The 26,942-nt window shown below is 38.0% G+C and overlaps 2 protein-coding genes across 2 annotated transcripts in view; one reads left to right on the forward strand and one right to left on the reverse strand.

The window, feature by feature from the left end:
* LOC126203972 (uncharacterized) overlaps window positions 1-14,808 on the reverse strand; it is a 42,576-nt gene extending 27,768 nt beyond the window's left edge. Inside the window, exons 1-2 of the mRNA XM_049938391.1 lie at window positions 14,662-14,808; window positions 14,435-14,566 (exon numbers count right to left, since the gene is read on the reverse strand). The gene's annotated coding sequence lies outside the window, so the exon portion shown is untranslated. The remainder of the gene's footprint in view (window positions 1-14,434; window positions 14,567-14,661) is intronic.
* Window positions 14,809-15,008: 200 nt separating this feature from the next.
* LOC126203973 (DNA-directed RNA polymerases I, II, and III subunit RPABC2) overlaps window positions 15,009-26,942 on the forward strand; it is a 99,323-nt gene continuing 87,389 nt past the window's right edge. The window contains exon 1 of the mRNA XM_049938392.1: window positions 15,009-15,128. Within this exon, the coding sequence (XP_049794349.1) occupies window positions 15,028-15,128 (101 nt within the window). The 5' untranslated portion in view covers window positions 15,009-15,027. The remainder of the gene's footprint in view (window positions 15,129-26,942) is intronic.

Here is a 26,942-nt window from a genome sequence, read left to right on the forward strand (position 1 = left end):
GGGTGAATCTAGACCTTATCTTGCTTGCTAGTAACTGTTCATCAATGATTAAATTATCCATAGAATGACAAGAACTCAAACAATTTCCAATTAATTTCTTCTGAATTTCAGGCACAAAAATGAACTTATCAATAGACTGGCGTTCGGCTCATTCTGATTCTTCACGAAAACACAGAACTCTGATGCTTGGTATTGTGTTATTCAAGCATTTAGCTTTAGTTGTATATCTTCTCAAGTGCTTGCATTCATTCAGTAATGTTCACTCTACATGTAATTACTGATTTTGGTGATGAGAGCATCAGAAATTAAGTTATTTTGCACACTTCCCTTCATTGATCTCTTGTGGCATAATTTTCTGGGGCAATTACACAGAGACACACAGTATTCATTGCACTCAAAACATTCTGTGAGGCTAATACTATGTCCATTCTTGAACTTTATGTAGGCATGGTTAAAAAAAATTAGGCACACCAATAACAGCCGCAAAGTAGATTTTTCTCTTAATAAGTACATGCCCAGAGCACATCCAATGAAATGTCTTTTATATCAGTGATACCACGAACATACATGATGGCAATAATTTTTCAAGCTCCCTAAGTGGCACTATCTAATCATTTGTCTCACTAATCATCAAATGGTGAAGATTGTAGTTTCTTCAGATCCTTTTCAAACATCTGACTTTTATTTCAGAAACTGATTGGTTTATTAACTCATTCAAAATCACTCATAACAGGGTCGACTTGTTAGCAGGCATAAATAACACTGGCGGGGGTAAAAAAAAAAAAAGGGTGAATCATTTCTTACTAATGTTGGATCAAGACAAATTTTCCTTCTGTGGCACACACAAGGTGCAAGTATTTCATATTAACGGATTAAGAGAAAAAGATATGTTTTAATTACATATGCTAACAACACTGAATTTTTTTTAAATTGGTAGTTACATTGTAAGATATCCAAATTGTTGAAAGAATACTTTGCAGATGGTTGTGTCTGAAGAGACTCATGTTGTGGCTGCACGAGATCGTCGTCTTTTAGCTTGCCTCTTTTCGGTGCATCCCAACACAAAGACCAACAGTAATTGACAAGCACTGCTTCATTCCAATGTGCCTCATACCTTTGATCCATAACAGAAATGCCCTGATGGAATCTCTCTCATTGTTCATCACTGGCAGCTCCACAACTTGGAGGGAAGAAGTCTATGTGGGAGTGGAGAAAATGGATTTTAACAGACATGTTGCATCGAAGGTTATGGCATTTTTGCAGGAGCACTGTCATCAACTGAGTGTAGTTATCATCTCTTTTGTTGCCTAAAAATCCACTAACAACTCCCTTGAAGGCACCCCAAGCTTCCTTTTCTTTCACCTCCAAAACTTGGTCAAACAGAGGATCCTTTACAATTTCTTAAATTTGTGGCTCAATAAAAATATCTTCAACTTTTGCATCACTTAATTTCGGAAATTTCTCTCTTATGTACTTAAAGACCTGTCCTTATTGGTTCATACTGTTGACAAAATTTTTCATCAAACCCAGCTTGATATGCAGGGGTGGAAGAAGAACATCTTTAATGACATTTTTCACACTAGGATTAAAATTTTTTGCAGACCACTCGGCTTCAATAAAATGCAATTTCCAATCCCTACTGTCCCACATACATAAGAAACAGCAATTTTTGTGTAGAAGGAAAATGGTTGCCACTGTGAAGAAACACAGTTTTGTAACTAAGCTTGGAGGAGCCTATGAATAGCCTCGATTCAGTTGGATCATGGTTCAAACTCAAAAGATTTCAATCATGCCATTAATGTTGAAGAAAACAACAAGATTGTTTTTCTACTCCAAAAAGGGAAGCAGTTACATGTGAGGTTTTCTGTACTGTGAGACTGACATAACTTTTGAGGAGATTCCATTGCTTCAGTCGAGACCCAAGAATTTCTGCCTTCTTCTTTGACAGGTCAAGGTCTCTTATGAGATCACTCAATTCTGCTTGACTCAGTCTATGTGGTTCATCAACTTTTCCCACAAAATCGTCATCACCGGATATGGAAGGCTTGTTTGGTTCTTCTTCTGCTTCTTCTTATTCCACACAGTCTTCATTTTCTACTTCAAACACACAATTTTCAGGTGAAGCAGGAACTGGTAAATTATCTGAATGCAGAATGAGTCAATTAGCAGATCGAAGATTCGGGAACTGAACTGTTGTTCTTTTCTTCAGAGACAATCCTGCCTTTATAGGTAGAGTCATGCAGAAATAGCAGTCATCTGCATGGCTTGAACACTTCCTCCAAACCATAGGCACAGCAGAAGTCCTAAATCATCTCTTATTTTTCAGCCATTCTCACAGTGTAACAGAACATGCATTTCGACATATTTGTGGAGCCCAAGTCTTATACTGCTCCCGTACTTTCATAATGAAATAATGACGAAAGGCAGTCTTCACGATGCGTCAGATTGTGTTTCTGTGAGGAAAATGTTGTTTCAAAACAAATGTAACAAAAATTGTTCCCCTTGTTTACACATTTTTGTGCATTCTTATGAATTTTGCACTGCAAAAGCAATCTCCAACCAGAAATTCTGTTTTAATTATGGCAGAAACTATATGAAACTCACTGTCCCAGCAATGGTATCCATGCTTACAACTTACAAACAAGTTAAGAGCATTTGTGTTTTGTTACTGGACAGGTGTGCCAACTCTGGAAACAAAATTTCCCCCAAACTGAAAAGTTGACTATAGAAATGAAATGTCACTTTATCTCCAAAGCAAGAGCTAAACTGTCATTTTTGTGGTGACTTTTTAATTCAGCAGATGGAAATATCAGAATTCACCATTTTTGAGCCTGAAACATTTTCTTTGTTGGCCAGTGCAATGAGCTCTCCTCAGTCTTTCAGGATATTCACACCGAACTCTGTCCTAGATGACAATGACTTGGAAAAATTCCAAATTGTTGATTGGTGACTGGATCATCATCCAATAACACTCACTTACTCATAACATGACCTTCATACTCTGCAGTCTCCGGTGTAAAATCATGATCATTACCGTGGTAACTAGTTTTGAATTCAACAACTGAATTATCTACAAGACATATGACTTTTCATTAGCAAGTTTATGCTGGCAGTATACAATGAACCCTTCTCAAATGAAACAAAAATTAATTCTGCACCACCCGCTAGCAACCATGAATGTTGTTATTAATAGTTACTAACTCATTGCTGGGTTTCTCACTGCAGCAACGAAGACACTGTTGGTAAATATGCCACAAAACAACATTCCATAGTGTGTGGAAACTATAATGGGACTGTCAATCACAAGGGCCATTCTGTGCCAAGTGGTCTAATATCGAGAAATGTTCCCACATGACCATCATGGATTTTGATGGAATTTTGTATGAACATTCACACATGTTCTCAATGAACACTGGTAAAGTTTCAGTTTCAGAAATTCAATACTTGCAGATATACAGTCACTTGTTTGAAACCATAGCACAGCTTCCAATAGTGCATCCTTGAATTTTCAGCAACTTTGAGATATCTCTGTACGTATTTGCATGAAAGAAACAAAACTTGGCCATCTTATACAACTTTTAGAGCTCTTTAAAGTATAATATTAAGAAAAGGATTTCTGAGCAATTTTCATGTAGATAATTTGAAGCAAAGTTGGGCAAAAAAAATAGCTGTTTAAAAAAAATGCGAGCTTTAGTTTTTTGTATCTCCAAAAGTAATTGTGGGATGTACATGAAACTTTGCACACCATAACTCACCAACACAAGGTCTTATAAAATTTCATTCTCCTATTGCTTTCCATTATTTCACAAATCTAGGGTAAAGTTGACGATTTTTCAAGAAGTGCTAAAAATGGGTATTTTTAGTCAAATTTTTCAAAAAAGTGTGTTCTCCAAACTCTTCTAAACTATGGTCATTAGAAAGAGCATATTCTAAACTATCTAGAAAAGTGGATTTGATTTTGCAATGCAAGCATACAAGGCCCTAAAAAGTAGCATCATCAAAGAGGCGCACTAGAAGTTTGAACACATTTTTCTGACACTTAAATTATACCTGAAACCTTTTATTATGCCTAATAAATGTTTATTAGTGCCTTGAATAATTGAAATAAAAAGATCTGGTAAAAAGGCAATGAGACAGTCAGGAAAACTTTAGAACTATGAGAAGTAGCCCTTCTGCTTTTATCATCAGTGTTCATCTGCATAAAACTCTTCTCATATGTAAAAAAAGAAAAAAAGATCATAAAGAATTCAATGAATAATAGCTTCATATTTTTTGTACTTCTCAAAATTGTAAATATTTACAAGTGGAAAAGAAGACCTAATTTTTGGATTCAATTGTATAAAACATTTTTCCAAAAAAGAATTGGTTTGCATGAATCATGCATCAAGTGATGTAAATTTTCCAATCAATATTGCAGAGATTTTAATACATAGGTGTTGTAACCTGTGAATTTTTGTCTTAAAGTTATTAGGGAAACATGTGAAATTGGTTGGTTAAACATCTAAGAGTTTTAATTTTGTATTTAATCACACTTAAATGTAACCTACTACCTTGGTAAATATGTAACCACTAGTTTCACAGAGAAAATTCACAAGATTCACTGTTTATAGAAAATATAATGGCAACAATTACTTTAACAATCAGATTGTTTCATTATTGTGAGCCTTGTTTGAACAATCAGCATTTCAGTGGTGTGTTTGCAGCATAGTGAGTGGGTTCTCTTGATTGAGTGTGGCTTGTTAGGTGATTCGTAAGACCATCAAAGTTTGTAATCTAATTTACAAAAAATTGTTTTGATTGTGTCTTTTACAGCATATATTTCTTATTAGAATTGTTCATTGGTATTATACATTGTGTATAATTTCATTCAGTAGCAATTTGTCTGAAATTTAAGCAGACTATAATTGCACTTAGAGGCCAAATACATTATTTAGTTACTGATTAGAGATGGATGCAGATGGGCACCGCATACCTTCTTGCTCAATTGGGCAAGGAGATAGTGGAACAAAGTGTCATGTCACTTTCTTTGCCAAAAAAGCTGCTTTAAAATGGTTTGCGGATTTTAGTGATGAGGAAAAAGAGTTGTTGGTCCGACGTTCTGAAGCAAAGCTGGACAATACCTCTCAAGTTAGCCTACACCATGAAGCCCTGTTATTGACACAATATGAGAGGGTTTAAAAAAAAGCTTCAATCCCTTTGGGAAGGTGAATCATATGTTGAAGAAGCAGCTTGTTAATAACATAAAGCCACGTCAGAAAATTTGTCCGGCTTGCAAGACTACCTTAAATAAACACTTGGATCAGCCTATCATCACATTCTGATGAGGACTTTACAGCAAAAGAAGAATTAAATAGTAGCTTATTGTCTATTGGTATTTCACCCCTGAAGAGAACAGTAAGCTACAGAGATAAGCCCCAATATGTGAAGAAGAAAATTCAAAAGGCTCAAAATGTGATTAAAAACAGAATTGTAAATGCAATGGGAGTAAACCGACAAATTGAAGATGCTAGTGAAATTAAGGAATGTGGAAACTGTGCCGACTATGCACATTTGCTGACTGAACTGAAAGCCAAGATGCAGAATGCAATTCATAAAGAACAGATGCAAATTTTAACCTTGGCACCTGTATGTTGGACAGTCAGACAAACAGCAACTCAGTTCGGCATGTCCGAAAGAATGGTGAAGAATGTTAGGAAGCTTAAGGCAGAGAAGGGCATTCTGGCATGTCCCAAAAATGGGCAAAGCAGGAAATTACCAGCAGAAGTTTCTAGTAGAGTGTGAAATTTTTTTGAAGATGATGAGTATAGTAGGATGTGCCCTGGGAAAAAAAAAAAAAAAAAAAAAAAAAAAAAAAAAAAAAGTATTTCAGTTAGACTTTTAGATAGAAAGACATGCATGCAGAAAAGATTGTTACTTTGCAATTTACGGGAAATGTATGTTATCTATAAGAATATAAATGGTCCAGAAATATGGTTCTCAAAGTTTTGTGAACTTAGACCCAAATTGGTGTGTAATAGTAGGATCAGCTGGAATGCATGCAGTTTGCGTCTGTGCAATTCACCAAAATGTTAAGCTTATGCTTAGCGGAGCTGGTATACGTGAAAATTATAAGGAGATTCTCAGCAAGGCAGTTTGAACTGTAAACAGTGCACGCTACATCGTTGTGAAAGGTGTCCTGGGCCCGAAGCTATAGCACCTGAAATTGCCAGCTATTTCCTAGATCATGAGCCACAGGAAGTTATAGTGTTCAAGCAATGGATACATACCGATCGGGCCACACTGGACACGAAGCAAATGGTAGTGGATGAATTTAGTGAAGATGTAAAAAATAAAATATGGAATCTGTCATGCCATCTTTACATTGCCAAGCATCAAAGCTTGCTCTTAAAGGCCTTAAATGTCATCTGAAAGACGAAGAGCTTGTTGTCCTAAAGGATTTTGCAGAAAATTATTCTTTTATCATTCAGGATGCTGTGCAAGGCTTCCACTGGGACAATAGTCAAGCAACAATTCATCCATTTGTTATCTACTTTTGTCAAAATGAGAAAGTAGAATCTTTTGAAGTTCTTGCATTATCAGTGATTGTTTGCGGCATGACACTATTACAGTTCACGTTTTTATCAAGGAGCTCATCAAAAATATAAAAGCACAGTTTGCACAGATATCCCACATTCATTATTTCAGTGATGGCTCCAGTGCTTAATATAAAAATTTCAAGAATTTCCTAAATTTGTGCTATCATAAGAGTGATTTTGGAATGACAGCCGAATGGAATTTTTTTGCTACTAGTCACGGGAAATCACCTTGTGATGGGATTGGAGGTACAACAAAGCGGTTAGCACCAAGAGCAAGTTTGCAACGGCCACTTAATGGACAATATCTTACTCCCCTAGATCTGTTTAACTTCTGCTCTGAAAACATTAATGGAATTAAATTTGTTTTCGTCAGTAAAGACGAAACTGAAAAAAAAATATTGTGTCACAAGAAGAGAGGTTTAAACTTGGACAAACTGTAGCAGGCACTAGAGAAAATCATCACTTTTTACCTATTGATGAAACAACAATTCAAGTCAGCAGAGTTTCAAATGATTTTTCATCTTTTCTACCTAAAATGGGTCACAGTAATGAAGGAGGCATATTAATGTCTGCTCTCCAACCAGGACAATATGTTGCATGCATCTATGAAAACGTGTGGTGGATTGGGAATCACAGAGCAAAGGGATGCATTAATAAACTTTATGCACCCACATGGTCCAGCAAATTCATTATATTGGCCACCAAGAAGTGACAAGTGCTGTGTTCCGGAACACCACATTATTGCAGTTATTCCAGCTCCATCCTTCGTCTGGCTGGCAATACACCATTCCTCTTGATATTCATCAGAAAATTAATGTAGCATATCAAAAATTGAAATAGGTTAGAGGAAACAATCTAAGGAACCCAAGAGTGCCTTCTAATTTTACACAGGGAACTTAAATAATTTTACTATGAGGCTTGGGAACCTGTGTAAAGAAATCCTTATCAGGCTTGGGATCCTGTGGTAAAGAAACCCACCCGCGGCTGTTGTTGCTAAGCTATCGGGCGTGGCCCCTATGGCAATGAGAATGCTGGTTTTCTCAGGTGACATGAAACTAGCAGTGGTTAAGCCACCATGGACCATAGCAACTCATTTATACACTTCTTTTCCATCAGCAAGCTGGCATTGTTCATTAAACAGGCATCTAATAATTAGATGATTATGCAAATAAATTTTACGATTTACATTCATTCTTAATAATAATTGTGTGTGTGTGTGTGTGTGTGTGCGTGAGAGAGAGAGAGAGAGAGAGAGAGAGAGGAGGGGGGGTGACAATTAAGAAATAACATTGTTTCTATTTTTATTCTTTTCCTATTCGGACTTAAGCTAGGTCCTATTCATCAGGACTTCTTATTTTACTTATCCCAGACATTAATAAACAGGTATAAGGCAAAATAAAAGATTTCAGGTATAATTTGAGTGTCAGAAAAATGTGTTCAAACTTCCAGTGCGCCTCTTTGATGATGCTACTTTTTAGGGCCTTGTATGCTTGCATTGCAAAATCAAATCCACTTTTCTAGATAGTTTAGAATATGCTCTTTCTAATGACCATAGTTTAGAAGAGTTTGGAGAACACACTTTTTTGAAAAATTTGACTAAAAATACCCATTTTTAGCACTTCTTGAAAAATCGTCAACTTTACCCTAGATTTGTGAAATAATGGAAAGCAATAGGAGAATGAAATTTTATAAGACCTTGTGTTGGTGAGTTATGGTGTGCAAAGTTTCATGTACATCCCATAATTACTTTTGGAGATACAAAAAACTAAACTACGCATTTTTTTTTAAAACAGCTGTTTTTTTCACCCTACTTTGCTTCAAATTATCTGTATGAAAATTGCTCAGAAATCCTTTTCTTCATATTTTACTTGAAAGAGCACTAAAAGTTGTATAAGATGCCAAGTTTTGTTTCTTTCATGCAAATACGTACAGAGATATCTCAAAGTTGCTTAAAATTCAAGGACGCACAATAGAAAGCTGTACTATGGTCTTAAACAAGTGACTGTATATCTGCAAGTATTGAATTTCTGAAACTGAAACTTTACCAGTGTTCATTGAGAACATGTGTGAATGTTCATACAAAATATCATCAAAATCCATGAGGGTCATGTGGGAGCCTCTAGACCACTTGGCATCGAATGACCCACAAGCATAAACAAACAAAAATTTTGACTGCCTTAGGGGAGATGAATGGAGGGAAAGAACGAACCCTACTTTCCTCTCTCAGGGCTGGCAGCATATATCTGGCTCCAGTGCTCCCCAGAATGTAGAACTGACGTAATGGTCGTAAGAATCACTAATCCCTTCTGGTGTTGTGAAGGCTGCACTCGAACTCCCATCATGGACCAGTATTAGTCCCTTCTCTTTTTTTAAGAAAAAAGGAATTTAAAAAACATAAAAAAGGGCCATGCACAACACAAAGCAAAGCAAGAGTACCAAGCATTTGTTAACGGTTGCAGTGCAATTGTTTTATGGGGTTGGCAGTGTCTTAAATGTGGTTGCTCGGGACCAACCTCCAGGGTATCCCAAACAACCACAGATCAAGCAGCCACGATAAACTGCCCATATTGTACTGTAAAACTGAGAGTAGAAATGAAAATGGGTTATAATTGACTATTCCAATGTTCTTATGAAATTTCTATGAAAGTACAGTGTGGTTCCGCATTAACATCATATTTTTAATACATTATGTGTCAGAATGTTACATCTTGTAGAATGTTGACCACTCTGCTTTCCATGCAATGTCATCTTACACTTGATATTGGTTTGTAATAATTATTCCTTATTGGCAACTGAATTGCCTTAAGCTACATCACAAATTCCATTCTTATGATGCAGTCAAGCTACTTACTCCCTGATTATGTACTGTAGCCATTTGTCACCTAAATTCCATTGTATACTTGTGTATTGCCTAAATCAATGGTAGTATAAGGTTGTTATACTATACTTATGTGATGGGACTTACTAATACTCTATAAGCTACAGAACCACCAATAAAATTCCCCATCACAAATAATAAAGCTCATAGAACTTTTCACAACTTTAAACAGCATGCACCATTTAATTTAAAAAACATAATTGCTATGCCACAGAAGACCCACCAGCCTAGTAATGCATACACAAGAATGTGTTAAATGTAATGTACTATTACACAGTTCCCGTACGAAAACGTCACTCATAGTATTAAACTTCCACAATATATACAAACTTCACTCTTCAAACTGACAGTTTGACTGTGCATGGGCAAAAGTCATTTATTTGCCCAATGAATCCCCCTAATTTTCCATAATGGCCTGATGGTTTTAAGTTTTTAATGTGCTTGAAGACATTGATAATTGCATGCTGAACCATACAGTCACCCATTACCATGGGACTCTATACATTAACAGGTAAAATACACAATGACAATGATGTCACTCTAACTATACCGGTTGCTAGCACCACTATTCAAAGATGACAAATTGTATCAAATGCATCACAAAAAATGGTATGCATCAAACCAAAACAACATAGGCAGCGATGAAGATCAAAACTATGTTTAAGTTTTAAGTTATCTGGAGTAAATTGTGCGCATATTAAAGAACACTGTACAATAGGTATCAACTGAATGAGGCAGTGCAGTTAAGACAAAGTCCTCATATTCGAGGGGATGGAATCTAGCACTGTCTGCCCAATATGATTTACATTTTCCTAAATCATTGCAGGTAACTGCCATGATGGTTTCTTCATAAAGGTCATAGTTCACCCAGTGCACTATCCTCAATAACAGTTATCTTATTTGTTGTGTGTGTACATCTATTTTTGAGCTGTTTATTCCTGTGGCATTATGATGACAAATCCGAGTTGATCCCTGGATGAATAAATAAACAATCATTGGAAGATGATGACAAAATAGCATGTAAGGTACTTCACAAACTACACCTTCCACATACATTTTCTGTCTATCTTGATCCTAGTGTATATAGTTCCCTGTTCTATACTGCGAGTACTTCATTTTCTTCCCAATTTGTATGCAACGAATCGAACTCCACAAACAAAGCCAGAAATTGCTACAAATAAATGTAGCTGTTTGCTTCAGATTAATTGCAATAGTAATACGAATACATCCAGTATGAACAATTTAAGCATATTGGTGTATTTTAGATACAATGGAAAATTGACATCCAAATAAACTGAAAGCTATAACCAGAAAATCCATCTTCGAACAGTGGTGTTAGCAACCTACTATAGTTAGCGTGTAATAAAAAACTGGCAGCCAGACAATCTTTCTAGATCTCCTGGCTATTAGAGAAGTACACAACCAAGAGGAAATGACTCATAATCACATCAAAAGCACTTCTCAAGGCCAAACATCTAGGAAACTTGGAACAATTATTAAAATACGCCAACTGAATATTGAGGACATTAGTAAAACCAAATGCTAAATTCTTCAAGTTACTGACTAAGCACAACATTGACATGGTTGCCCTCCAGGAAACCCACACACATTACAAAGATCAATTACGCTCCAGAGGAAAAATAACTGCATATGATATCATTGGCGCAACATACCACCATGCCTATGGAGTAGCCACATACGTCAAAAATAAATTTGAGAACACACAGCTTATATCCCCTTCCACAAATGACAATATCAACTCGTGGTAATTAAGTGGACTGGTCACAAGTAACATTTACAAAACACCAGGATCCGCATGGCCAGTGGATGTGCTTCAATCATACCGCCATCCCGCTGTCTTCTTAGGAGACTTTTAAACAGCTACCACACGCAATGGCGATACAGAACAACTGATACAAATGGTGAAGCCTAAGCAAACGGGCAGAAGAAAACAACACCCACTTCGTTTTTTATGCTAAAGATCGCGGTTCCTTCAGATCTGCAGCTCGTAAACGAGAGTATGACCCAGACCTATGCTTTGTCACAGATGATGAAAATCACCAGCTGGTCAACACAAGCTGAAATGTTTTGCCAGATTTCCCTCAAAGTCAACACCGTCTAGACCTAGTAGAAATTGTCACAAGTATTCCACTGATAACCTCAACTCCTTGATCCAGATGGAACCTACAAAAAGCGAATTGGAAATCTTACCCAGAAGACCTCGATAAATGCCTAGGCTCAAATGGCTCTGAGCACTATGGGACTCAACTGCTGAGGTCATTAGTCCCCTAGAACTTAGAACTAGTTAAACCTAACTAACCTAAGGACATCACACACATCCATGCCCGAGGCAGGATTCGAACCTGCGGCCGGAGCGGTCTCGCGGTTCCAGACTGCAGCGCCAGAACCGCGCGGCCACTTCGGCCGGCGATAAATGCCTAGGATGGATCCTTCCATCTGCTGATAGTTACAAAAGATTTGTAGGAGCAGTCATCAGTAAAGAAAAATATATATATATATATATATATATATATATATATATATATATATATATATATATATATATATATATATATATATATATATATACCTAGAGACACCGCAAAGAATACGTTTCAGGCTGGGACGAGAAATGTGAGGAGCTGTATGACTACCAAAGCAGCGGTAACAGAGAAATAGCAAATGAACTCGTACAAAGCCTTGATACCGCACGACGACAGACGTGGATGGAAACTACTCAGGCTATGGACTTTAAAGTATCCGTCAGAAAAGCATGGTCCCCGCTTTGCAAACCAGGAGCAGCCAGCTGTATCACCCGAGAAAAAAAACACCACAACACCTAACAAAATTGCTTCGCACATTGTTAAAACATTTAAAGGGGTAAACCACCAAGAGACAACAATATGCATTAAACGTGAACTTAGAAAGCTAAAAGCAACAGCCAGTGTTAACACTAAATATTCACGCGACATCACAACTGAAGAGATCTTGGCAGCAATAAAGGACACAAAACCAGGTAAAGGCTCTGGCTCAGATGGCATCTCCCAGAGTTTCTTATAAAGTCTAGCAAACATACGAAAATATTGTTAGCGAAGTTCTTCACATCACTATCGCAGACAGGAAACATACTTAAACGTGCCAAGTTAATTGCCCTCCTAAAGCCAGGTAAACCGGGAAATCTGCAAAACTACCAGCCACAGCACTGCTTAGCATGGTTTACAAACTTCTGGAATGAGTACTACTTAACATGATTGGTCAGACAATACTCATGGCCATCCCAGTAGAATAAGTCGGCTTTCGTCCCAACTGAAGCTGGGCTGACCAAGTCCTGGTCCTTACAACACATACTGAAGCGGGATTCCAAAAGAAACTAAAAACATCTGTGGCCTTCATTGATTTGATAGGAGCCTATGATACTGTCTGGAGACAAGGCCTACTCTATAAAATGATGAAAATAATTCCCTGTCAAAAAGCGACAAAACTTATTGGTAACAGAGGATTCCAGGTCATCTTGGGAAAAAGTCAGCAGCCAGAAATTCCTTCAAAATGGCTTACCTCAAGGCTCAGTATTAGCACCACTGCGTTTCATCCTCTACATTGCTGACATGCCAGAAACAGCTATTGGCTATGCTGATGACTCGGCCATTGCAACAAGGCGTACCGATTTTGATACAATGGAAGAAACCCTGACATCTGATCTGTCTGCCCTGACAGCATACTTCTGTAAATGCAGGCTTACGCCTAGTGCCACAAAGATAGAAGTAACTTGCTTTCATCTCAATAACAGAGAAGCCAACAGAGTTCTGGAAGTATACTTTGACGACTCAAGCCTCATCCACAACAAGGAGCAAAGGTACCTAGGGGGTCACGTCAAACAGAACCTTGTCATTTAAATCTCACCATACAAAAACAGCTGCCAACATGAGAACAAGAAACAACCTCATCCATAAACTCTGCCAACACATCAAAGAAGAATGCAGTGAGAGGACTACATGTTTGTCTATGAATATCTGTAATGTAATGTAATTTAGAATAATGTGATCCAATACTGCAATGTACTTAAATGCCATACAATAAATAAAATCCAGTAATTTGCCACACCAATCGAATCTATTCATATATTATTTTACAATGATGCATGCATTTCTATTATACAAGAGTACTGTTAACCATGATCACCACAACTTTCCAGATTATTTATACAAGTCTTAGACCAGAATTTACATCTCAGGATAACTAATCAACAAAACGGTTCAGGACAACTTGCACTGACATGTCAACCATCTAAATTGCACATGAACAACACTATACGCAATCATTTTGTTTTTGCGTTAATCATACGCACAATTACTGTACTGGAGTGCAAAAATGACACAGCAACTGATGATTATTTGATACATTCGTTATTAATCTACGAAATGAAAGTTTTAATGCTAACAGCATTTTCAGCAAAATATTAATTTAATTGACTACATATAATCACAGTGTGCAATCTATCCACAAGGAACATTTACAAGTCTTACAACGCTCACTCGGTAATCACACACCTGTTATTTCCAAAATAACAGAGGTATTGTGTAATGCGGGCCATTAAGTGTATTCCATATTAGGAAAATAAAATCAAAATAAAAGGTATTTCCTAGAAAATATCCTAAATAGAGTACGACGTTAACGAGAAACTATAGCAAGAACGTAAACTACTGTATCATGCATGATAGGCATATTTGTCACGTTACACCCACGGTTACGGCACCAAAATACTACGACACCACACCTGCAAGTCACTTCCGAAAATATGAGATGACCATCTTGTTTAAATTTTCGGTCCGAAAGAAAGTAACAATAGCATTTACATCCAAGAAAGGAAACAACTCCTTATGTCGTTGTTTTAAGTTTCATATAGTTAATCCAGTTACACAACGCAAGCTAATTATTAATCAAATTTCATCATATACAACAAAAACACATAACAAACACATACTTGTCGATCATTGTGATTTCTTCACTTCCTTCACACACGGTCTTCGTTACTCATGATCAGCAACCATTTGGGTGTCATGTCAAAACAATGCTGCGCATCACAGTAGCAATGCTGATGTGATGACGCCTTTGTCTGCAAGTTCATAATAATGAGGAAATCTGTGTTGCACTCATACAATTGCCACGTTAATTATACAATTAAGTTATGTGCATAATTTTTATACGCACATTAATCAGCTCATAATTTCAATAAACCTCCTCCCGCATAACACATATTACACGTTACCTAAAGACCCATCCACGAAAAAACTTTTATCCACCCTATGCAGAGACATCTCACACAGAGATGGCCGTCACGTGCACAAACATGTTTCTCAGAAGGAAGCGAGACGCACGTCAATATATCGCAGACGTGTCATGGACTGCATATATAAATTAATAGACTTAATGGAATCTATGATTGCAGTAAACTATAAACCCAACTGTGAACCATAACTATGATAATATTAGAATGAGTAAACGTGAATGAGATAACTGCCACAATACTCGAATAACAAATCTCACACAGTATTCGAAATCAACTGTAATTAACAGATGTCTCAAAAGTCACAAAATATTTTTATTGGGCAGTATGGGCCCACAAACATTTTACAAAAGCTTCTTTTAATTAGCACGCTGTCACTAGCGGTACGAGGGTAAGTGAGAACTGTAGAAATCCAACGTTACAAAGTAGCACAGAAACATACCTACATGAAATTTGTAGACTAGGAAACTTGAAACAGTAACCAGTATTTCTTACCCTATGAACACGGATTTCTTTGGAGGTCACCACGCGTTTTTTATTCAACCTCTTCTTCTTCTTTAGAAATTTGTAGTTTATTCGGAAGTACATCTTTATAGTGCAAGCGTATTAGATCACTGAGGGCTTGCGAGGTACAGTACTCTGAAGTTTGAACGTTGTGTGCGCGACGACATACATAAAACAATTATTGTCACTCAGGTGTTAGCGACAACAATGGCCAAGTACGCAGTGCAACTGTAATCTCTGTACCAATGTGTCCTTTTGTTTCACCTATACCACCATTTTCCCTCAAATTAAATTAAATTTGCCAATGAAATAGTGGTTAGCACTTCTATCCACAGGATATACCCGGATTCATAACTTAATGCTGCCTACGTAGCCTTATCTAGCCCTAACATTACATAATAGAATTTTTGTAGTGTTAAAAACAATCTGGTAGCGTGATACCTCCACACAATTCTCAGCACTCCAAACGTACATTCAGGTTAATTAAACAAAACTTTCAAAGTCTCAGCAATAAGCACAATGAGTTGAATATCATTGCAACAATTGATAACCCTGGGTACACGTATGTGTTTACGTTGGCTATTCACCATGATCGTTTGCTCTGCCTTCAGCAGGAAAGAGAAATGTTGTTGTGGGGTAGCAATCTCTGCAGCGAGAGTCAGTAACTATAATGTAATAGATGCAAGTAGCTTCACCATTGACGATATAGTAGAATTAGCGGCAATTAATTACAAGTGGGGGAAAGAAAACTTTAAATATTATAGGCCTATCACACCTCCATCACGTACGTAACGGCCTGCTTGTTGACATAGACAGTAAACACTGCAATAAAAACGGCTGGATTTAATATCACACTAACTGAAGAAATAAACACTGGCTTGCTGTCTGCTGACGAAATTGGAAAAGCTACATCCATATATGTCTGCAAACCCTTGTTATGTGCTTAGATTGTACCAGTTATTAGGGTTTATTCCCGTTCTTCACATATGGAGCACGGTAAGAATGACTGTTTGAATCCCTCTATGTGTGCAGTACTTATTTCATCTACTCCCCACGATCCCTATGTGAACGATATGGAGAGGGTTATAGTATATGCCTAGAGTAATCATTTAAAGCTGATTTTTGCAGTTTTGTTAATAGACTTTCGTGGAATGGTTTATGTCTATCTTCAAGAGTCTGGCAGTTCAGTTCCTTCGTTATCTCTGTGACACTCTCCCGCAGATTAAACAAACCTGTGACAATTCATGCTGCCCTCCCCCGTAAACGTTCAATACCCCCAGTTGGTAAACAAAATGATGAGTTAACGTTGGTAGCCACTGAGGGACTACAGCAAATAACTACTTATTTCCAAGATCAAGGTTTGAAAGTTAATATCAGTAAATCTCAGTTATTGCCATTTAAACTTACAAACTCACACCAAACCTCTATCAGTAACATAGGTGGAATTGAAGTAGTGGACACAGAAGGCTGCAGATTTCTAGGTATTCACCTAGATGAAAATCTAAGATGGGTAAACCATATCAAATTTTTATGCAATAAAATCAGCAGTTCATTACATCTAATCAGCCAGTTATCAAAGGTAGTTCCACATCAGATATTAAAAACAATTTATTATGGAACCATTTTTCCACAGATTAATTACGGGATAGAGATATGGGGTTGTGCTGCCGACATACATATGAACAGAATATTAACCCTACAGAAAAGAGCAATCAGAATTATCCATGGATTAGGGTATAGAGATTCATGCAGGGAAATCTTTGTCCATCATAAATACCTAACAGTCTACTCACTGTATCTTTACAAATTAATTATATTTTTTGTGACACATCAAAACAAAGAAACAAAGTGCTCTGATATGCATGCCTATAATACAAGAAATAAAGACTGCTACTACAGACAAAGAACAAAATTAAAAACAACAGACCATAGTCCATGCATTAGTGGTCAAATATGGTACAACAGATTACCGAGCTCTATAAGGTGCCACAAAGGGAACTTATTCAAAGTGAAACTGAAACATTTCTTGATTGACAAATGTTTATACTCTTTAAGTGAATATTAATATTAAACTAAAATAAGTTATTGTATATATATATATATATATATATATATATATATATATATATATATATATATATATATATATATATATATATTGTACTAAACTTGTAAAAAAATGCTATGACGTTTGCAAAAGACACCAGTTGGTGTCTCCATGCAAAAAAAAAAAAAAATACAATAAATAAATAAATAAAAGTTTGTCATATCTGGTATGGGTCCCATACAGTTGTGCACTATTCTACAATCAGCTGCACAAGTGATTTGTATGTAATCCCCTTTGCAGACTGCTTGCACTTCCCCAGTAGTCTACCAATAATCCAAAGCCTACCACCTGCTTTACCCACGACGGAACCTATGTGATCATTCCATTTCGTATCCCAACAAAGTATCTGTATTTGTATGAGTTAGCCGATTTTTCGAACAGTGATTCATTGATATTACAGTCATGGGATACTATGTTTTTCATTTCGTGAAGTGCAAAATTTTACGTTTCTGAACATTTGGAGCAAATTGCCAATCTCTGCACCATGTTGAAATCTTATCAGGATCTGACTGAATATTTTTGCAGATTTTTCAGATAGCATTTATTACAGAAAACTGCATCATTTGTGAAAAGCCTTACATTACTATTAATATTATCTGCAAGATCATTAATATACAACATGAACAGCCAGGGCACCAACATACTTTCTTCGGGCATACTCGATGTTACTTCTACACCTGACATCAAAGTTATTTCTACATCTGACGATAGCTCTCCATCCAAGATAACATGCTGTGTCCTCCTTACTAAAAAGTCCTCAGTCAAGTCACAAATTTCACTTGATACACCATATAACCATACTTTTGACAATAAGCGTAGGTGTGATACTGAGTCAAATGCTTTTTGGAAATCAAGAAGTATTGCATCTACCTGACTGCCTTGATCAAAAGCTTTTCAGTATGTTATTTGAGGAAAGTGCGAGTTGAGTTTTACATAATCAATGTTTTTGTAATCCAAGCTGGTTGGCATTGAGGAGGACATCCTGTTCAAATACCCCATTATGTTTGAGCTCAGAATACATTCTAAGATTCGACAACAAATCAATGTCAAGGATATTGGACAGTTGTTTTGTAGATCACTTCTACTATCCTTCTTGTAGACCTGTGCTTTTTCCAAAAACTGGGCACGGTTTTTTGTTTGAGAAATCTATGATAGATTATAGTTAGAAGAGAGAATAACTCAGCTGCAAATTCAGCATTGAATCTGACTGCGATTCCATTGGGGCCTGGAGCATTGTTCAGTTTTAACAGTTTCAGCTGTTTCTCATCACCAGTGACAGTAATACTTATTTTATTCACCTTTTTGGTGGCATGAAGATTAAATTGGTGCAATTCTCTCGAAATTTCCTTTGTAAAGGAACATTTGAAAATGGAGTTAATCATTTCGGCTTTTGTTTTGCTACCCTCAATTTCAATTCCTGTCTCATCTGCTAGGGACTGAACACTATCTTTGGTGCCACTAACAGTCCTTACATATGACCAGAATTTCTTTCTAGTCACTGTAGGCATCAGACATTGCACTCTTGACAGCCAAACACATTTCATTCAATATCTCTCTATCTACAGCCCTACACTTTGTTTTACCCCTAACACTAGCTCAATTTAACTTACTTTTCTGGGAAACGAGTCCACCAGAAACATCAATAGTATCAAGTTATACTGGCTGATTACAATCAAACTTCCAAAACGCTGTAGAAATAACACCACTGGTCAGAATGATGTCATATTGCAACAGCATATTATCAGAGAAGGGGAAAAACATACGACAGAAGAAAAAAAAAATAGCGTGAAAATTGATCAGTAGATGGTGCTGTATGTGTTAGAATATGTAAATGAAAACACCTATCATGCGCACGACCCATTGAAGCTGGTATAAACATGACGGGTACACAGCTATTCCTCCTTTCACATCTGCGACATTCGCCATGACTGTCTTAATGCAGGATCACGCTCTGCTTGTAAAGCTGTAGTACAAGAATGATGACTGTGCACACATCGCTCTGCAGAAGTTTGGGACACTGAAGTGTTTGAAAAAAGGTGTTGGTCTGATGACTGCTATGGGTCTCAAGAAAATGATTCGGAAATTTGAAAAGATGGGTTCTTTTGGTGTGCAACCTGGTAGAGGGAGGAAACGAATTGATTCGACATCAGTGGAAGCAGTGGCCACAGCAATGCAGGAGGAGATGAGTGGTGGTGTGCAAATGTGTAATACACAGAGAATTGCCCGAACATACCTGTGAGCACAGTGTGTAAAATCCTACAAAACATCCTCCTTTGCTATTCATTCAAAATTACCCATGTGCAGGTGTTGCTTCCTATTGGCCTGCCAGCAAGAGATACCTTTGCTTTAGAATTTATTGCTTGCATGGAAGTGGACAATGATTGGCTGTAAAAGATTTCATGGACAGACAAAGCCCACTTCCATCTGACAGGATATGTCAATACATAGAATTGTTGAATATGGGCAACGGAAAATCCACATGCAAATCAACCAGTACCACTTTATCCTGAAAAGGTCACTGTGTGGTGTGGGTTTACAGCATCATTGATCACAGGGCCATATTTTTTTCGAAGAGACAGTGCTTCCGGTCCTGTTGACTGTACCATCATTGGTAAGCACTATGAGTGTCTTTTGTGCAACCATGTTATTCCAATAGTGTGGATGGGATCATTTTTATGCAAGATGGCGCACCTCTGCACATTGCAAATCCAGTTAAGCAGCTGCTGAAGCACACCATTTAGGAAACACTGGAAGTATCGGCCGCCATTCCCCTACAGCCTGACTGTTCGAATCACCTGATCTTAATCAGTGTGACTTCAGGCTGTGGGGCTATCTGAAAGATGTTGTGTTCAATGTTCCGATTGCCAGCTTAGCTACATTGAAGGCAAGCATTGCACAACAGATTGTGAACGTGACCCCAGAAACACTGCGATCAGTTGTGGAACATGCTGTTTCAACTTGTTGCAGAAAACGATGGACAGCATACTGAACATGTTTTGCGCCAGTCAAATTAATAACCCAATTTTATTTTGATTAATGCTTTTTATGTGGATTTTGGCCTCAAGACAGTTAAAAACCAATGTGATTGATGCTTTTTATGCTGTTTCTGGCCTCAGGATAATTAAAAACCAATTTTTCCCATCCAATGTGATGGGACCTTACTGTGGTGGATGGGGTTATGTAACTGACTGTATCACACCTGTATATCCAAGCACAGTGAGTTGTACAGTTTGTTTAATGTCAAATGTACACCTTAGGCATTATTGTGTGATTCATTTGTCATTTGTAGTCAACCACTATTAAATTATGATGCTTACAGTGTCATCCATTGCTGCATTTTGTAACTATTTATTTTTCTTCTGCCATACGTTTTCCCCCTTCTCCGATAATATTTCGCCGCGATTTGACATCATTCTGACCAAAGGTGTTATTTCTACAGCAGTTTGAAAGTTTAACTTTAATTATAATCCCCTTGCATATTGAAATATTATAACTAAATGTACCGCTTTACATGCAATGCATTCTGAAGCTTGCCATTTCTGACCACCATGCTGCACAGGTAGAGATAGAAGCTGTAAATCATGCCAGTAGCAAAAAGAAACAATATGTGACAAAAAGAACCATTCATGACGACGTGTTGAAGATCCCAGCAGTGTCCTAAAAAGCTCACAATGGTGTAAAAGAACTGCATAACTTTTAGCAAAATTGCATCATCAGATTTTTATTATTGCTTCAATGTCATAGGCCCAGAAATGACATTTGCAGTAAATGATTACAAAAAGATTAAAAAACTGCATAAACCATGAAGTGAAAAAAGCAAGAGAAAAACTAACATTTTTCCAATGAGCAGTATTAAAGAATAGCAATAATAATGGACTAAAGGTAGAATTTAAGAACTATTGTGATTTTTGTAAAGATCTGCTGTAAGAAACTAAAAAAGTAAATATGTAGACATAATGTTAAGAAACTCTACTAACACTGGCTGAGCTGTTTGGATGATTATTCTCAAAAGTTCGATCATATGGGGCACCAAGTGAAATTTGTGAATGGATTGATGACTTTTTGGCAGGGAGGACACAGCATGTTATGTTGGATGGAGAGTCATTGTCAGGTGTAGAAGTAGCTTCAGCTGTACACCAGGGAAGTGTGTTGGGATCCATGTTGTTCAAGTTGTATATTGATAACCTTGCAGACAATATTAATAGTAACATCATACTTTTTGCAGATGATGCAGTTGTATGCAATGAACTACTTTCTGAAAAAAACTGCATAAGAATTCAGTTAGATCTTGGTAAGATTTCAGAGTGGTGCAAAGATTGGCAACGTGCTTTAAATGTTCATAAATATAAAATTTCACAAAATATATTATCCTATGACTACAATATCAATGAGCCCCAGTTGGAATCAGCCAACTCATACAAATATCTGGATGTAAAACTCTGTAGGGATGTGAAATTGAATGATCACATATTCTCAGTTGTGGGTAAAGCAGGCGGTAGACTTTGGTTTATTGATAGAATACTGTGTAAAGGCAATCAATCTACAAAGGAGACTGCTTACAATCACTCATGCAACCATTCCTAGAATGTTGCAAAATTGTGTGAATCCATACCAAATAGGCCTAACAGGGGTTATTGAACGTATACAGAGAAGGGCAGCATGCATGGTCACAGACATGTTTAATCCATGTCAGAGTGTACTGAAGGAACTGAACTGGCAGACTCTTGAAGATAGATTAGATTAGATTAATACTTGTTTCATACATCATGAATACGACACTTCGTAATGATGTGGAACATGTCAGGTTAATAAAAGATGCCTGTACAAGATATTACATTACACAAAATATTGCATGACACTAATGTTTAAGTTTTTTTTTTTTTTTTTTTTTTTTTTTTTTTTTTTTTTTTTTTTTTTTAACAAAGTGACTTTATGGACATACTACACTCCCCTATATATAACTCACATAGGGATCATGAGAATAAGATAAGAATAATTACTGCATGCACAGAAGCATTCAATCATTCTTCCTGTTCTCCATACATGAATGGAACAGGAAAAAACACTAATAACTTAAGTACAATGGGATGTACCCTCTGCCATGCACCTCACAGTCATTTGCATTGTAGCCGGCCGGGGTGGCTGAGCGGTTCTAGGCGCTACAGTCTGGAACCGCGCGACTGCTACGGGCACAGGTTCGAATCCTGCCTCGGGCATGGATGTGTGTGATGTCCTTAGGTTAGTTAGGTTTAAGTAGTTCTAAGTTCTAGGGGACTGATGACCTCAGAAGTTAAGTCCCATAGTGCTCAGAGCCATTTGAACCATTCATTTGCATTGTGTAGATGTAATAAACAGCTTCAGGGATTGTAAGGGCAAATCAAATAGTGATCTTACCATAAACTATAGAGGGAGTATCAATGTAATAAACAGCTTTAGGGATTGTAAGGGCAAATCAAATAGTGATCTTACCATAAACTATAGAGGGAGTATCATCAAATGCCAACATCAGATTGCAGACGTTTTTAATGAGTACTTTTCTTCTGTTAGGAAGAAGTCCATCAGTCACCATTTCAACAACTTCAATATAGTTATACAGGCATCCCAGTCAGACAAAACATATACTCATCTCCAACCAGCTGCAAGAAAATAAAAATTTTGAGCAACCATTTACATAAAAGAAATTTAATTTCTTGACCAGATTCTGGCACTTATTACCCATCTTCAGAAGGTTATAACCATCACATTATTTGCCAATGTCAACTGATTAAGAAATTAAATTTCTATTATGCAGCTAGTTGCTGATTATTTCATAATATGCAACTACAGTTGCGGAAGATGGATAAAATACTAAACAAGGAAATAAATTACATAGTAAGGTCACTAAAAAATACAAAATCAGCAGGATTGTCCATGAACAGCATAAAAAGGTGTATAAACAACATATCTGAAGCCATAGCCACAGCAGTAAATGACATACCTGCATCAGGCAGTTTTCCAGACAGTAACCTACAAACCTTGCCACAATGACTCCATTCCAGAAATCCAGCGGGATCTCCAGTCACTCCTCAAATCCTTAGGCCCATCCCAGAAACTCGCCCCAGAGTCCATCTCTCTGCTCACCCCTACCACTCCCCGCACTCCTACTTTCTACATGCTTCCTTAATTCCATAAACCCAACCACCCAGGATGCCTCATTGTGGCCGGTTACTGTGCCCAAACTGAGAGAATCTCTGTTCTCATAGACCAACACCTTCAACCTGTTACCCGGAACCTACTCTCCTATATAAGAGGTACCAACCATTTCTTCCACCGACTCTCCACAATTCCTGTCCCTTTACCACATGGTGCCCTGCTTGTCACTATTGATACCATCTTCCTTCACACTAATATCCCTAATGTCCATGGCATTACCGCTATGGAACACTACCTTTCCCAATGTCCGATGGATTCCAAACCAACAACCTCCTTCCTAGTCACCATCACCAACTATATCCTCACCCACTATTCCTTCTCCTTTGAAGGCATTACCTACAAACAAATCCCTGGTACAGCTATGGGCAGCCACATGACACCATCCTGTGCCAACCATTCATGGGTCATCTAAAGGAATCCTACCTAAACATCCAGAATCCTAAACCCCTCGCATGGTTCAGATTCACTGATGACATCGTTGTAACCTGGATCAAGGGTGAGGACACTATCCTCATTCCTCCAAAACCTCAACAGTTTCTTCCCCATTTACTTAATCTGGTCCTCTCAACCCAATATGCTACCTTCCTAGATGTTTACCTCCACCTCAAACATTAGTACGTCTGTCCATATCAAACCTATTAACCACCAGCAATACCTCCACTTTGACAGCTGCCACATATTCCATACCAAGAAGTCCCTTCCATACAGCCTAGCCAACCGTGGTCATCGCATCTGCAATGACGAGAGGTCCATCTTGAAATATTCCGAGGGTCTCACTGAAGCCTTCACAGACCATAATTATCCTCCCAACATTGTACAAAAACAAATCTCCCATGCCTTATCTTTCCAGTCTCCCACCACCTCCCAAAGTCTCACCGTCCAGCTACAGAAGAGCATTCCCCTCATAACTCAGTACCACCCAGGACTAGAGCAATTGAATTACATTCTCCACTAGGGCTTTGACTACTTCTTGTCATGCCTTGAAATAAGCAGTGACCTGCCCACTATCCTTCCACCCCTCCCACAGTGTTATTCTACTGTCCACTGAACCTATACAATATAGTCATCCATCTCTATGCAACCTCTATTCTCAGCCTCCTTACCTCATGGCTCATATCCCAGTAGTAGACCTAGATGCAAGACCTATCCCCTACATCCTCCCACCACCACCTACCCCAGTCTGGTCACGAACATCCCCTATCCCATCAAAGGCAGAGCTACCTGTGAAACCAGTCATGTGGTGTACAAGTTAAGCTGCAATCATTGTGCTGCAGTTTATGTGGGCATGACAACCAACAAGTTGTCTCTCTGCATGTATGGCCACCAACAAACTGTGGCCAAGAAACAAGTGGACCATCCTATTGCTAAGCACGCTGCCCAACACATCATACTTCATTTCAATGACTGATCACAGCCTGTGCCATATGGATCCTTTCCACTATCACCAGCTTTTCTGAATTGTGCAGGTATTAATTTTCCCTGCAATATATCCTACATTCCCGTAACCCTCCTAGCCTCAACCTTCGTTAGTCATTGACCTCACCCATCCAACACCTTCCCTGTTACCATTCCAGCACTACACAGCCCTCATTCCACCATTGCACCCAGTCTCTTTACTTCTCTCATTTTTGCTATCTCCATCCCCCTCCCCTCACCCATGCCCTCCGCCTAACGCCCAAACTGCATCTAGCTGGCCTACCCTCTCTCCACCTCGTCCCTGCGACCTCCCTAGCAGCATTTCACTGTCCCCTTACCTGCTGTTCCTACCCCTCCCCACCCCAGCCTCCTCCTTACCCCTACCCATTCACCACTCCCATCATGCACTGGAGCTGCTTCAGTTGCCAGAGACTGCAGTTGTGTGTGTGTGTGTGTGTGTGTGTGTGTGTGTGTGAGAGAGAGAGAGAGAGAGAGAGAGAGAGAGAGAGAGAGAGAGAGATATCTATTTTTGATGAAGGTCTTGCTGGCTGAAAGCTTATTTGTGACAGTCTTTTTGTTGTGCCTATTGGCAATTCAGCATCTCTGCTATATCGTGAGTGGCACCACCACCCCATCCCAATCTTACTTGGATTTCCTAAGGCAGATGAGAAAGTTATTGATACTAGACTAATAACATTCCTGAGGCCACACAGTTTAATATTTGAAAATCAAAAGGGCTTTGTGAAAAACAAGTCAACTTCTGTAGCTGCACCACGATTATTAGACGAAATAATAACTGCCATAGAGAATAAGGAGTATGTTACTGGAGTGTTCCTTGATCTAGAAAAAGCTTTTGATTGTGTCAACATCACCACATTATTTGACAAGTTGTGGAACCTGGGTATTAGAGAAACTGGCTGTGAGTTAATAAAATCATATATGAGCAACAGAAAACATTTTATATATTGCTTAAAATGAGCAGTGGGTGTTTCAAATCCAAGATTACTTACATCAAATATGGAGTGACTCAAAGTTCTGTCTTGGGACTCCTTCTATTCTCGATTTACGTTAATAGTATTCAGTTCTGTTCTACCTCTAAAAAATATTGTATGGAGATGATACATCAATTGTGTGCAAACATGGAGTCTGTAACAGTCTGAAGGTGCTGTGTAACAATGTAACCAATCAAATAGTCAAGTATTTCAATGAAAACCATCTAAATGCAGGTGCTTCAAAGACTGCAGCAATAGAACTTAACACCAGGAAACAAACAGAATTTGCTATGAAATTATCCATACAAAATTACATTGTAAAAAAGGAAAATTGGACATGCATACAGATTCCTTAGCCTGTAAACTTTCAAAAAACATATTTGCCATAACCATGATTGGCAAATATTGTAAGGACATGTGTGTATTAAAAACTGTTTATCATTCATTATTGTTGTCTATTGTTGTCAAATTTAAACTATGTGGTAGAATCATGGTCCCGTCAGATCACCAAAGTTAAGCACTGTTGGGCTGGGCTAGCACTTGGATGGGTGACCATCCAGTCTGCTGAGTGCTGTTGGTAAGCAGGGTGCAATCAGCCCTTGGGAGGCAAACTAAGGAGCTACGTGACTACGTGACTGACATGTTCCACACCCACAAGAATCATCTCATTTTTTGTGTCCATGGAACTAAAACTAAATCTAATCTAATCTAATTGAAGTAGTGGCTCTGGTATCGTAAACTGATATGGCCAGGAGCTCAGTGTATGGTGCCCACATGCCCCTCCATATCTGCATACAGTGAGGCCTGTTTGCAGAGGACGACATGTTGGTGGGTCGGTACCGTTGAGATTTCACAGACAAAAATTCAGATACCATGTGAATAGCCACAAATAGCTACATATGAAAAAAAAGCACTTTATGCTGGGCTGAAGCTACAAATGACCTACCAAAAAGACTCACAGCCCTTCCTACTAGCAAATCAGAAGACCAGCTAA

Source organism: Schistocerca nitens, chromosome 9 (genome assembly GCF_023898315.1).
Source record: "Schistocerca nitens isolate TAMUIC-IGC-003100 chromosome 9, iqSchNite1.1, whole genome shotgun sequence".
NCBI classification, from domain to species: Eukaryota; Metazoa; Arthropoda; class Insecta; order Orthoptera; family Acrididae; genus Schistocerca; species Schistocerca nitens.